The 15,209-nt window shown below is 32.7% G+C and overlaps 2 protein-coding genes across 2 annotated transcripts; one reads left to right on the forward strand and one right to left on the reverse strand.

Annotated features, from left to right (window-relative positions):
- Positions 1-1,731: 1,731 nt before the first annotated feature.
- On the forward strand, positions 1,732-9,772 carry LOC120255232. Its single transcript, XM_039263107.1, has 4 exons — positions 1,732-2,054; positions 3,112-3,246; positions 8,802-8,880; positions 9,739-9,772. Exons 1-4 carry the CDS (start codon positions 1,778-1,780, stop codon positions 9,770-9,772), a joined length of 525 nt encoding a protein of 174 aa, XP_039119041.1. The 5' UTR covers positions 1,732-1,777.
- Positions 9,773-10,687: 915 nt separating this feature from the next.
- LOC120255246 (aspartyl protease family protein At5g10770-like) lies at positions 10,688-11,878 on the reverse strand (the record flags this gene model as incomplete). The annotated part of the gene is given in 2 exon segments (XM_039263114.1): positions 10,688-11,718; positions 11,720-11,878. Coding segments are annotated over 2 exon segments (999 nt in total), but the record flags the coding sequence as incomplete, so codon positions are not given.
- Positions 11,879-15,209: the final 3,331 nt, after the last annotated feature.

Raw genomic sequence — 15,209 nt, forward strand, 5'->3', positions numbered from 1 at the left:
TTAGCATGAGGCACTTCCTCAAGTCTTTCCTGTGATTAACTTTAAATCCCCAATTACTGGGTCAAAGCATACCATGCGTGGCCGTGTTTGGGGTACTTCTCCAAAAAAATCTGACTCCAGAGATTAGCATGAGGATAAGCATGCATGTGCTCAAGAGCACATCCAAGCACTTCGCTGGGAGATCATGTTCACCCAAAACTCAAAGGTCTAGTATTAGCAAAGGCTAAGCACTGTTGTGCTCTTCCATATCTCAAATTCTTGAGATTTATACTGTTTTGAACATGCCCATGTACATATGGACAATAATCTGCTACTTGACACACTAATTTGCTACAATGCTATCTTTAAAAATTTCTCAAGCCACATTCACAACACTCTGAACCTTAAGTATAAATTTCTTCATAATTCCTTAATGTTGTTTTCTAGAATAATTTTTCTTATCCTTGTATATCGTAGACCATTGTGGCTTGTCACTTGTGGAGATCTTGGAGCTGAGCTACCAATTGAGGAAGTTCATTTATTGCTAGTAATCAATGAAGGACTCATCCTCCTCTCTTTTGTTAATGTTTAATATATATTAATATAGTAAGTAAGGATGACATAGTGGTTACCACTTGTTTCCTTGCACCATGTTGAGGTACATGATGTGATTTCTTTTTCTTTGGAAGCTCCAAGTTAAGGTTTATTGTTGAACATCCATTAATTACTAATTTGGCCATTAGTTGAAACCCCTTTTTATCCTATCTTTTTCACGGGAATATATTATTAGAAAATACCACATTATAGAAAAACAGGTGATTGTGGCAGCACTCATTATTAGGAAATGGCTTCACATACAACCACCATGGCCAATGCAATTCAAACACCTATAGTTATTTTCACAAGAACTGGTTCTATGGCTATACTTGTGAACCATCACCATCCTTATGCTACCATCTTTGACCTTACGGATCAGTAAGCTCCTTGACTATTAGCATGGTGAACAAAGTTTTTTGCTTTCACGAGTTTTTATTATTCTTTTTTGGTCCTTACGGATTACCAACATAATTTAATTACCGAATCACAACTTCTTGTAATATTAACCACATTGCTTAATACTTGTTCGAGAGAGAATTAAGTAGAGGCTAGCATTTTATCATGAAGTGCATCCGATGTAGATACAGTTTTGGTTTATTGTCAAAATAAACGTTTAATTCTTTATAATTAAGGATAAATAAGTAAGCATTGGTTTAAAAGTAATGATCTAGGAACCAAAGAATAGCCTAGTGGTTTCCTATCTTATTTGTGTTTGAGAGGTCTCGAGTTCAAAATCTCTCAAGCACAATGTAAAAAAATAAAAATAAAAAAGTGCTTGTTGCCAATTTATCTAAAGAAAAAAGTAATGATCTAACAACATAAAAATGACATATAAATATATAGTAATGAGAAAGTAATTAAGTGTGAGATTAAGAATGATAAGAGGGTTTTGAGATAATTAAACACGATGATCTTCACCCACATCTCTCGACTGCGTGTCCTCAAATAAAGTAATGGTTCCGCGTGTGTTCAAATAAGCGAATGGCTCCATGTGTATGTGTTCAAATAAGCGAATGGCTCCACGTGTGCTCAAATGAAGGGAGGGAGACAAACGTGCTGTGCTGGCTTATCAGAAGAAGACAATATACATGGTACCCTAAAAAGAAACCATCACATCCTTGCCTCTGTATAGAGGCAAAGCCCCTTTAGGGGGTATCAAGGTAGTGCGAGTGAAGAGCAAGAGGAGAACGAAGCTAGAGCGATGGAAAATCAAGAAGGTGGTTCATCATCAACAAATGATAATGATAGTGGACAGATTTGGAGGCCAGTGGTTGAGCAAGATTCCACCAACAAAATTAATTTGGGATCTGCAACAGACATAGACCTAACATTACGATTAGGTCCTCCAGGCACAAAAACTACTCAACAAATAATTAGGAGACCTTCAAATCCTCCACCAGAAGATAAAGCACAGCTCACTCTCGGTTTTGGAGACACCAAGCTTTCCATAAAAGACCCTCAACCAGTCATGGACAAAGGTAAGATGATTGATGAAAGTGATTCTTATATCATTATTTAGAAAAAAAAATCTTTTGAATAAGTTATTTTTTCTATATTCTTTTGCTAAAATTTAAATGATCTTATTTGTGTTTCCATGGAAATCGTGAAAATTAATAATTGAGGATGGATGATAAGTTATTTATTTTGGTAAAAATTCATCTCTTATATAAGAATATTATTTAATCAAAATTTTGATGATCATGATTATTTTTTTACTATTTTTGATAATGGAATTAATAATATTGATTAGAAAAGCAATAACTTAATGTGATATGCATTATGGTTTTAGTGATTTTTTTATGTAATTAAACAAAAAAAGTGCATCAATGACACTTGGATTTTTTTAGACTTGCAGACAAACATTAATTTACGATAAAAATTGAATGCAACACACTTGTTTCTAGAGGTGGGCACGGGCCAGGTAACCGGGCCCAGCGGGCCTGATCCGTCGGGTCTGGTTCACTGGCCCACTGACCCGGACCCGGCCCGGCTGGGTCTAGAACCCGGTGGGCCGGGTTGGCCTGTCGGACCCGCCGGGTCCGGGTCACATGAAGTCGGGCCCAGAACCGCCCGTCCCAGTTGGCCCGGGGGCTGGGCCAAAACCGGCGGGCCAACCTGCCGGGTTGGGACCGGGTCGGCCCTGTAGCTGGGGCCCGCGGGCCGGGTCGGGTCACCTCAATTTTTTAAAAAAATTTAAAAAATTATAGAAAATTCAAAAATGAGAAAAAATTGTGAAAATTCAAGAAAAAATTCAGAAAAATTTCTATAAAAAAATGAATTAATTAAGACCCCAAAAATAAAAGACCTACAAGTTTCCAAGTAATAAGAGATGTCCCACGTATTCATCACTAAATTTCACTAAAAAAATCGAAATTACACTAAATTTGGAAATAAATGGACTTGACTTAATTCGCTTATACGTCGAATTAAAGTTTGCCTCACGTATCCTCCTCGGGTGTAAGAGGAATCAAATCCCACGTAGTTCTATTACACATTATAATCGTCACCCACTTACTTAATCTGCACTCATCCCAGGTCTTGGTCGGACTCAACTGATCGCCGAGCCGTGTGCGCTCATCATGTTATCTCGTGTAGAAGAAATCACTAGCATCCTGGACTTCCTTCATCCGCTTCGTGTCACGAACTTGAGCACGCTTCTAGGTCATCCAAGTAAACTTGAATTTCAATATTTTGTGGGGTCAATTGCGAACGTGTCGAATCCAACATGTTTCCACTGCGCTAAAAAGTCGCTCGCATGCTCACGTAGACATAGGGACATGCAAAAAAATATCCTTTACCATTAGTGAAAAGAATGGGGTACGGATTTTTCATTACCTTGCCACCGACTGAGGACGTTGAAAAGTCACGTCTACGTGTTGATTTCTTCTGAGAACCGGAAAGTTGTGTTTAAGTACAAGTCGAGCTCTGTATATTGTGATCCCATTGGTTTCTTCTTTGCTTGTCTCTGTCGGAATGATTCTCCTCCACCACTACTAGATTGTCCTCATCGCTCTCCTCATGACAACCTGCTGGAACTATATGACTATATCTAATACAATAGCTATCATATAATTCAACAAGTTGACTCCTAAAGTATCAACAACAATTTCATTGACATCCACAATCGCCGTCGAGTCCGGGTTCGATTCTTGAGTATCCACGTCGCTCGCGCTCATGGGAACCGGTTGGGAATCTTGTCCTCCATCAATCCTAAGAATTTGTAATATGCGTCCAAATATTCCTCGAGAACCTTCTAGCTTTTGCCTTGGATCAAGAACAAATGCAACTAAAAGCAATAGGAGGTATATTTTTATAATAAGACAACCATTTTCATTTTTCATAGTGATTAACGCACAAAAACAATTATGGATCTAATCTAAACTTCCAAAAATTGTTCGACCCACGTCAACAACACCATATAGAAATAAATGGGAAGTAGGAAAATAAACTTGGGAAAACAAATTAGTACATGTGTTAAAAACCACAAGCAAATCAATAATACGAGTGATAATTACCCAGTTATACTCATATAAAAGAAAAACCAACTAAGGAATCATTAACAAACTTAGTCAATAATGTCCTATAGGGAAATGTTGCACTAAGAAGCCGATAAGTTGAGTTCCATCTTGTTTTGACATCTTTAGGGAAATTTTTTTGACCCTCGTGTTATGTGCTTTTACTAATAGCGAGCCCATTGTTTCACGAGGGTCATGCTTTTTCCCATATAAAGCTACGACCTTCCCTAACGGGAGTACAAATTCTTTAAGCTCTTCCAAACCACTTTGCACACATAAGTTTAAAAGCGTGACAAACACATCTTATATGAAAAATATTTGCCACCACATGAAGGCCTCAAAAAATCTTCAGAGGTGTAATTGAGGCCGTATTAGCGAGGCGTTATCAAAAAAGAAATCGAAAAAAATTTTAAACATTAAACCAAATTCTTCGATAACTCACGCGATAAGTCTATAAATATTATCGAGACTATGAGACTCGTTGAACACCCTAAAAGCGAGAACACGCTTTTGGATGTTCCACTTGTCATCAACCCAATGTCTTGTAATACCCATAAAAAGAATTTTTCATGAAAAAAACATCGGTCCAAACATCGGAACATAAAAGAAACCAAAGAGTTGAAAGTACGAAAATACTCACAAAGTTGTTCTCTACCAAACTTGTATTGTTTGAATATTGTTCTTTGAATTGTCCTTCGTGAAACCTTCTTGCGTACTGCGGTTGTAGTGTGTCGTTGATGCATTCTTGAACTTGACACCGATTCGGTGAAGTTGAGCAGCAAGCGCTCGACGAAAGTGTCTCGCATATTTTATCCCACAGTATTTTGCTTGCGAAAATGTAAATAGAGATGATCGAGAACTCATGACCTTCATCCACGAGTGAATCGAATTTGTGATCGTGATCGGGCGTGTCCAAGCTCAGTCCGGGTGCTTCTTCTCCAAGTGTCCGTTGAATGTGCTATATCCTCCAGCCCCTTACAATGTTTAAATTGGAACCACAATAGTTACATTTACCATGTATTCTGATACGCATCATTATTATACAATTTTTGTAAAAATGAGTTTTAAAAATGTTAGATTTGAGGGTAATTTCATGGAGTTGGTTGCTTTGTCCGGTTTGTGAGAGTACATCAACCGAGTGCCGATTGTTCTATGGGCTCTCAAAATCTTGAAATGGATTGCTTTCTTGAGTAGGGTGGTGTGGGAGTGGGAAGCCGATCCAACAACGCTTTTTCCCTCGAGAGGATCCACTCTGTGAAGCCATGTTTTAATATCTAAGAATACAACAACTAATTTCATTCAAGTTCTACAACAAATAATATCTAACAAGTATTTACCACAAGTCTAAAAACTAATAATTGAATTAAATATCTAACAATATTACAAATAATTTCATTCAAGTCAACAAAAATAATTTTATGCAAATATTAAAAAAAATGCATACACAAGTCTAAAAACTAATAATGAAATTAAATATCTAAGAATACTACAAATAATTTCATTCAAATCCATAAAAAAATACATTCATGCAAATCCAAGTCTACAAAAACTAGAAATATTAATTTCATGTACTTTTTAAAAAACTCCCACAAGTTAAAAAAATAATTTCATACAAATACATAAAAAAATACATTCATGCATTTTTTTTAAAAAAAAACCACAACTCTAAACTAGTAATAAAAAATTAATATCATAAATGCATCATTCACAAAAAAATAATTTCATGCAAATATTAAAAGAAAACCAAGTCTACTTTTTAAAACTCCCACAAGGGTAAAAAAATAATTTCATACAAATCCATAAAAATACGTTCATGCATTTTTTTTAAAAAAACACAACTCTAAACTAATAATAAAAATTAATATCATAAATGCAAAGAACAAAAAAAAAATTCATTCACAAAAATAATTTCACTGCAAATATTAAAGAAAAACAAAGTCTACTTTTTAAAACTCCCATGAGTTTAAAAATAATTTACATACAGTTCATAAAAAAATACATTCATGCGTTTTTAAAAAAACCACAACTCTAAAACTAATAATAAAAAATTAATATCATAAATGATCATTCAATTCTACGAAAAAATAATTTCATGTACAAATATTAAAAGAAAACCCAAGTCTACAAAAACTAGAAATATTAATTTCACGTATCTTTTTAAAACTCCCATAAGTTAAAAAATAATTTACATATAGTCCATAAAAAAATACGTTCATGCATTTTTAAAAACCACAACTCTAAACTAATAATAAAAAAATTAATATCATAAATGCAGAAGAACAAAAATTCATTTACAAAAAATAATTTCATGCAAATATTAAAGAAACCAAGTCTACTTTTTAAAAAACTCCCACTGAGTTAAAAATAATTTCACATAGTCCTTAAAAATACATTCATGCATTTTTAAAAAACCACAACTCTAAACTAATAATAAAAATTAATATCATAAATGCAAAAAAAAAAAATCATTCAATTCTACTTAAATAATTTCATGCAAATATTAAAAAAGCAAAAGCTCTACAAAAACTAGAAATATTAATTTTTATGTACTTTTTAAAAAAACATATCCATTCTAATAATAAAAATAAATATGAAGAATATAACTAATAATTTTTGTTCAAGTCTACAAAAATCATTCATACTAATTATTTAAAAACAACTCTATAGAAACTACAAATAATAATTTCATGCATTTCTTATATGTCCACAAGTCTAAAATAATAATTAAAATAAATATCAACAATTTCAACAAATACTTTTATTCATGTCTACAATAATAATTTCGTCCAAATATTTATAAAAAAAATCAACCAAAGGTCCAAAACTACAAATAATAATTTCATGCATTTTTAATATGTCCACAAGTCTAAACTAATAATTAAAATAAACATATAAAGAATACAACTAATACTTGCATGATTAAATTAAGACAAGCCTAGGAAACTATAACTAAACATAAAAATAAATAAATCATCACCAACCTTGTTAATTGGGAACTTCCGAAATCTTAAAAATAAGAGAAAAACCAAAGTTGAACCACTCCAAGTCTCCAAGATTCCAACTCGAATATTAAAGCTCGATAATTAAAACCCGAGAATCCAAAATAATAAGCCTCGAGAGAGTGAGATTATGAGAGAATGAAAGTAGGGAGATTAAGAGAGCGTGAGAGTAGAGGTTGGGGAAAAGAGTAATAATTGGTAAAAAAGTAAATAATAGTGGGGTGAGGGGTATATATAAAATTTATAAGAATTTTTAAAAAAATAAATTTCGAAAATTTAAAAATTTGAAAATTATAGCCAACGGCTATGAATTCAAAAATTCATAGCCGTTGAAAGTCAACTCCCGACTCGAGATTTGACTCGGCGGGTTGAGACTCCGAGTTGCAACCCGGTTTTAGTTAGAGGCTGGGCCCGGCGGTTTGCCCTCGCGGCTAGACCCGGCGCACACGGTTGGAAGAAGCTCAACTCGTGAATCGAGCCCCGATCTCGATGCTGGGTACGACGGGTCAAGATCGACCCGGGTGGGCTCGGCTCGGGCGAGCACGTCTGGCCGGGCTTGCCGGACGGCCCGTGCCCACCTCTACTTGTTTCCTCTCACTATTTTTATAAGTTTGATATCATTTGGAAACATCCTTTTATGGTAATAATCAATAATAAAATCAATGGTCAACCCTTATTTTTAAAATTTTCTATTGACAATTGATGTTATTTAGGATAAAGTTAATTTATTTTTTTATTATTAATTAAATGATTTTGTTCAAAGTTGATTATGGTTTTATTCATTCTAATATATATATATATATATATATATATATATATATATAAAAATACTTAATTTTTTTTTTAATCACAATATAATGTTTATCCATCCTCAATTTTTATTACTTTTTAAATATTTAATAAAATTTAAGATAACACTATTTTGACCAATCAATCAATAATAATACTTATAGCACGCCTTAATTATACACATTGGTTACAATTTTACTCTCATCATGCTTTCGCTCTGATACCAATTTAATTTTTTGTGAATGAAAACATATGAATATTACTTTTTAATTGTTACTTTTTTTTTGGTTCTATATATTTGAATTTAAATAATTATATTATTTTTGTTTGTTTGTTGACTCGATAGCCAAAAAGATTATATAAGTACATATTGTTTAAAAATTATATTTGTTCTAAATAGTTAGATGGTAGTGATTTTGGATATATGCACATATGCTCGATTTTTTAAATTTGAAAATGCTTAGTTATATGCTTTTCATGATATATTTTTTTAGTAAAAGGTCAATTGGTGTTTAATTATGATTTAAATATAAATTAATTTAATTTTTTTAATTCAATATCTCATTTTTTTACTTTAAAATGTATGTATTACAAGGAGCAGGAAATGAGCCCCATCAAGAACCAAAGTCAACATGATTCTGAGAGCAAAACTGTGTTTAATAAGAGCTTTAGCAGAATATATATATATATATATATATATATATATATAATTATTGTTAAATTTTATGAGAGCATTAAGTTTTATATAGTGTCTTATCTTAATTGACTATAATGGAGTTAAATTTCTTGTTAAATTTTTAGATGATAATTTATATTAGGTGAGAATCATATGTCTCATGATCATTATAATTATTGAGCTCTACAATAATGGTTTGTATGTATTTGATCCTGAGATTCAGTTTGAGATTATCAATGGATATAGGTACATATAACATGTCAGTTTATTTCTCCCATTATAAGAACCACCCTCAAGGGAAAGAAGTCTTCAAATCTTCGGACAGGTGAATCAAAGCTACATTTTTTTTTTTGGAGACACCATCTTTTCAATTAGGGTTAAAGTAAAATGATGGGGATAATCATTGTATCATTCGTTAGCAAAAATACATTAATCATATATAAGCAAGCTATTTTTTCCTTGTCTTTTGTAGTAGTTGATTGTTTTGATACATTGCTTTTGTGTTTTGTTTTAAGTTTTTATAGTGTGAAGTTGATTTTTAGATAGTTTGAATGACCTTCATTTTATAGAATATGGAAAATTGACAATTGAGAATGACTGATAAAAGACTGGATTTGGTATATGGTTGGTGTTTATTTAATTTTTTGAGAAACATGTTTACTTTTACAACCGGATACCATTACCAATTATAGAATTAGCAATTTAAATTAGACTAACAACAATATGGTATGGATTAGTGAGCATGATGAAAAATTTAAAGGGTAATTTGCCGTAAGGAAGTGGAGACAGGATAGAGGAGGAGATCATTGATTGACTAAGATTTAATCAGCGAAATTTGTTGTAAACTTACAACAAACATATATCAGATATTGAAATTAGGTCCTCCTAGCATGAAAACAAGCTAACAAATGTATAGGCCTTCAACCCCTTTATATCAGTGCAAGATGAACCAAGGCTTACCGTTGGTAGAGACTTATAATTCCCTCAACCGTCCATGGCCAATTGAGATGAACATTATATTATTAGTTAGAGAAAATAGATCCTAAATAATTTCTTGTTCCTCTTCTTCTTTACCAAGTGTTGATGGCTTCGATATATATAATTTCCTTTTTCTCTTTCCATTAGTATTACTTTTCGAGGTTAATTACATAATTTGAATAATCTTATTTGTGTTTGAATTTAGGGGAATTGATGATGGAGGATGGGTGGTTAAGTGACTTGATTTAGAAAATTTGGTCATTTACGAGTAATATCAAATAAAAATTTTTTTGAGGATCATACTTATTTTTAACTATTGCGGTATTATTACTACTTATAAAATTATCAATCTAGATCACGCAAAAAAAAATTGATGTGGTAGGCATTATAATTTTAACAATTTTCATCTAATTATGTAACTAAATCAATGACTGCGAAGTTTTTCTAAATTTATAAAGAAAACATAAGTTAAAATTTGACACATTCTCCTACCGATGTAATCTATATTTGTCTGTCTTAGCTGTAGTTTACCCTTGTCTATTCTTTCCCAAAACACAAACATATTTACCATTGAAATTAAATATGAAGTTCACTCGTGCATGTTACATTGTAGACAAAATTATGAACTTACTATCAAAATACAAAACAAAACCAAAGCATGTCTCCCAAACTTTATTTTATTTATGTTGGGTTGTGGACCACACATTATGTAGAGATATAAGGATTATGTGCATAAATTGTGTAGACGTACACAACTAATATTTATAATTGTGTATATCTTATCATATTTAATTTCGAATAGATCCAATTGTGGTGATCTAATTAAAGTTTGAATAGGGTCCTAATAATCTAATTTTAAATGTTTGGATTTACATATTAAAAATATGATGTGCAAAACTCATGGGGTAAAATCGTCAAGCCTATGATTGACATATTTGTAATTAGCCCTATAAAGATTTCTTATAAATGGGGTGTGATCCTTGACTGAACACGTAACGATTTGAGATTCAGAATTATGGTTTTCTGAATTTGGGTTCCCATCTTTTCTCTCTGTGTATGATTAATTAGAAGAACCACAACGCCCAATCATCATCATCATTATCAATGGATTCAAGTGCAAATACACTTCTATAATTTATTATTTGTTCCAAAATAATTTTCAATCAAAAAGATCCTAACTGTTCATAGGGATTATTCTCATTGTGAAATCCATAAAGTTCTATGGAATCAAGTTCTATCAATTTAAAGATGCAAAACAAAAACACACATTTGATGGTCATAAGTATCAAGTACTAATCCCATTTATTTAAGTAAATAAACACTCCCTTAATCATCATCATCATCATTAATCACATCCTCCTTGTCCAAACCCAATGACTTGATTTGGCACATCATAAACCACACTGAACTTACGCTGTTGAGTATTCCCAATTATACCCACATCACTAGCGTCTTTATTTCCGGCGAAGCCTAAGCAAGCTTGAGACGGACCATTCACAAGGAAGAGTATTTGGGAAGCATCCAAATCCAAGGCCATGCCGTCTTCGAACTCCAACGACACCGTCGGTATCTCCACTGTGTCATAGCTTGATAAGTCATAACATGTATCAAGTAAATTCGTTGCCTGTGCCTCTGAATAATTTGACATCTTTTGCCGGAATGCATCCCGGAGAGAAGAGTATGCCTCTGGTGGCAGCCGGCTTATGACCGTGCCGGAGTCTATGATAGTTCCGACGTTAGAAAACACAGTTGGAGGAATATCAAGCTGTGTTCCATCCACACTTATTCCCTGGAGACCAAGGAAGTAGAAGCTGGGCATTGATGAATTAGTGAGCATTTGAGTGCTATTCAGATTGGTTGGAGCTTCGCCACCGAAGGTGAGGTAACCAGTTGAGGAGGAGGTGGAAGGGAGGCAGTACGAGAAAAAACTGTTGTATTTGGTATTGGACTGAGAGATTAAAGATGCCGGGCCTCGACCGAGGCCGAGGAGACCAGCGACTTTGCCAAAACCATCACTGTTGTTCACTCCACAACCAAAGAAGAAGCTAGTGAGGGTATCGGTGGGAGAGAGTGTGAGAGTGTCTTCAGAGTAGAAGCCATTGGTATAAGACTTGTCGCCGTATGTGACAGTGTAGACACAAGTGTTGTTGGAGCAATCAGGCGAGTTGAGCTGGGAGCAAGCAGGGGTCGGAGCATGACACAGAGGAGAAGGTTGTGGACTGAGCTGGGGCGAAGAGGGGCTCTTGTTGGGAGTAACAAGAGGTTAAGCAAGGTTGGCATTGGATCCAAGTGACATCGCTGCCGGTGTCGAAGATGACAGTGAGTTCTTGCTCGGGCGTGCCAAAAATTGATGGTGATTATATAGTTTCCAGTTGAGAATGAGTTTCCAGTGTAAGCAGGGATTTTGGAGGTGGTGCTGGTGCTGGTGCTGGTGCTGGTGATGGTGCTGTGGCGGCGGTGCTGGTTGATGAAATTTACACGGGATTGGTCTTGTGTGAGAATTTGATTGTGAGTTAACTTGTTTGAGTGGTTGAAGGGTGAGCAAGGGCCGTGTTGGTGGATGAGCTTTAGCCGTGTGCCAGCACCATTGATTGCTGTGGCTATGCAGTAGTCCATAATTTCAGTTGGTTTTTGAAAATGACCCCAAATTTTATGTGTGTATTTTTTTATTTTTGTGAATTGCATCAACAATGAATATAGCGTATGTCAATATTATGATTTTCTTGTGTTGCGTATTAACTGTTCATATGTTTTATTATCAGTTCGGTTAGAGTCATTAAATGAATAAGTAAAATCTATTAAACTCATTAGGTTACACTGAGCCAGGTTAGCAACCCCCTTAATTTGTGGTTAACTTGTTAGATATATTACCTCATATAAAGCCACTAGTAAATCAGTGGTCTATTAATTGATAGTTACTTTGTTAGATTTATTACTTGTTATAGAACCAGTAGCAGACTATGAGTCCACTAGTAGACTGGTGATCTTAGTTTATAGTTAATTTGTTAGACCCATATTAGCTTATATAGAGTTACTAGCCGGTCATTTTAACAACCGAAGGAGAAATAAAAGAAATAAATATTTTAAAAAAATAAACAGAGGAGTAGGATGAAATAAAAAAAGGAATAGAACATTAGTGGAATAACAGCACTTTTTAATATTACGTAATTAAAAAAATTAATTTAATGTTGCAAGCTAAAAGAAATTATAAGTAAAAAGTAAAGACCTGATAATTATAGTAAAAGTCAAAAAGATCTTCGGTCAATAAGCAAAGACCAATGGATCTCTAAATTGTTTTTTTCTAAACAACCAGCTTTATTAGTTTTTGTCCCTGAAATATAAAAAATATAACTTTGTTTACAATAATATATATACTTATACCTCTTCTTTCACAGCACAGCTGCTAGACTTGACCACGGTTCGGTTCCGGTTCGGTTTCGATTCAAAACCACCGGTTCCGGTTTTCTAAACTATAGAACCGGAACTGAACCATAGTCATAAGGTTCCGGTTCTCGGTTCGGTTCCAATATGATTCCGATTCTGGTTCGGTTTTAAATAATTTAATTCCAATTAATTAAAATATATAAAAAAAATTATATTATATATATATTTTATTTAAAAAAATAAAATAGAATAGGAACCCTGAGTTCGGTTCGATTCAGTTTTTTCAACTCATAAGAACCTAGCTGGAACCTTAAAGTTCGGTTCGAGTTCGGTTTGGGACACGAAACCTTTTTACTGCTACGGTTCGATTCAATAGTGATCGGTTCCGGGTTTAGTTCTATGGTTTTGAAGCCGAACCGCGATCGAGTCTAACTCACTTTCGTCATGTTGAATAGAAGATCTATGAAAAAAATAGATTTAATGATTCATGGGATTAAAAACACAAACGAATTTATATTGTTTACTAGTTAAAATAAATATTTTAATAACTTAAAGACAAAAAAAATAAAATAAAAAACAATAACCAATATCTGAGAACCTAGTTATGACATTAACCCTCAGTGGCGGAACCGGAACTTACAAGTAGGGAGGCTGAAGTGAAAGTGTAAAAAAATTATCAAATAAAATAATTATCTATAGTAAAAATAGTTCGATAATATAACTATAATTTGAATATATATAGAGTGAAAAAAAGAACATTAACTATAATTTGAACTACTATTGTTGTCATGATGTATCTGACTAAAAAAATAACTATGTTCAATTAGACAACTAAACAATCATTTATTCACTTTAACATTTATATTATTATATTATAACAATTAATTTATATTTGCCATGTCACATTATCAACTTAAATTTTTGAAAAATTATTAAATTGTTTTTATAAATGTTATTAATATTATTCAGAAACTTTTATTGAAAATTTGAAATTTGAATGCCACATTATCAACTTTATTATTTTCCTTAAATTTTTATAAAATTTAAAATTTTAGCAACTTTTTGAAAACAAGAAAACTTGTTAATTAGTAAAAGTATCAAAAACTTAACACTGCAACCCATTATCAACTTTTTTTTTAATTATTAAATTATTTTATAAATTTTATTAACATTATTAATAAATTTTTATTGAAAATTTTGAATTTCAATGCCACATTATCAATTTAATTTTTTCCTTAATTTTTTTTTTAAATTTAAAATTTAAGCAACTTGTTGAAAATTAGTAAAAGTATAAACAACTTAATATTGCAACCCATTATCAACTTAATTTTTTAATTATTAATTTATTTTTATAAATTGTATTAATATTATTCGTAAATTTTTATTGAAAATTTGAAATTTCAATAAACTTGATTTTAAGTAGTAAAAATATCAAAAACTGAAGATTGCAACCCATGGGATTTGAACCAGGGTGGCTCTAATCATCAAATTCTCACCAACCACTGAAGCACATGGACATTACATGATTATTGAATACAAACAAAATCTTATCTAACATTAATATATATATATATATATAACCAAAACTTCATGGGTGCCGGCAAGTAACCTCACCGGAGTCGAGGGATGGCTGAAGCCCCCGCTCGTTCCCCATTGGTTCCGCCCTTGTTAACCCTAATTAGAAATGAATTTCAAAATGCATGGATTATGTATGATTTATATTGGGTTTAATAGCTCGAATACAAGAATGAAAAACCAACTTAAATGGTATTTAATTTTATTTTATATCTTGAAATATATGAATGAATAACAATGGGTGATTATTAATGATACGTAAGATTCATAAATAAAACAGATAAATTAACTTAATAAACCTTTGGCCAAGGAGCACACTGTTTGTGGTAACAGTGAGCTAATGTCGATGATATTTTGCCCACTTTGAGTGACGTCTTCGGCGACAAATGAACTGTGAATCAAAACAGAACAACATAATAACATGAACGCAAAATCATAAAAAACATGAGAGAAGGTATGAGAAGCCATAACCAAAGATGAGAAGACTAGTGTCATTAAATGACTGTTTAAATAGAATATGAAACAATATATGGAAGTAAGGTTTACTTTTGAAAATATCACATCCTTGTCATACCTTCCCTGAGTACCTATTCCCTCCACCCAAATGACCCCTTAGTTTTAGAAAGCCATTTGACGATTTCTATATGGTGAAAGTTTTTATATTGGTTAGACTTTTAATACTAATGACTTGAAGAGCAAGCATCAATCAATAACACT

This window comes from Dioscorea cayenensis, chromosome 3 (genome assembly GCF_009730915.1).
Source record: "Dioscorea cayenensis subsp. rotundata cultivar TDr96_F1 chromosome 3, TDr96_F1_v2_PseudoChromosome.rev07_lg8_w22 25.fasta, whole genome shotgun sequence".
Taxonomy (NCBI): domain Eukaryota; kingdom Viridiplantae; phylum Streptophyta; class Magnoliopsida; order Dioscoreales; family Dioscoreaceae; genus Dioscorea; species Dioscorea cayenensis.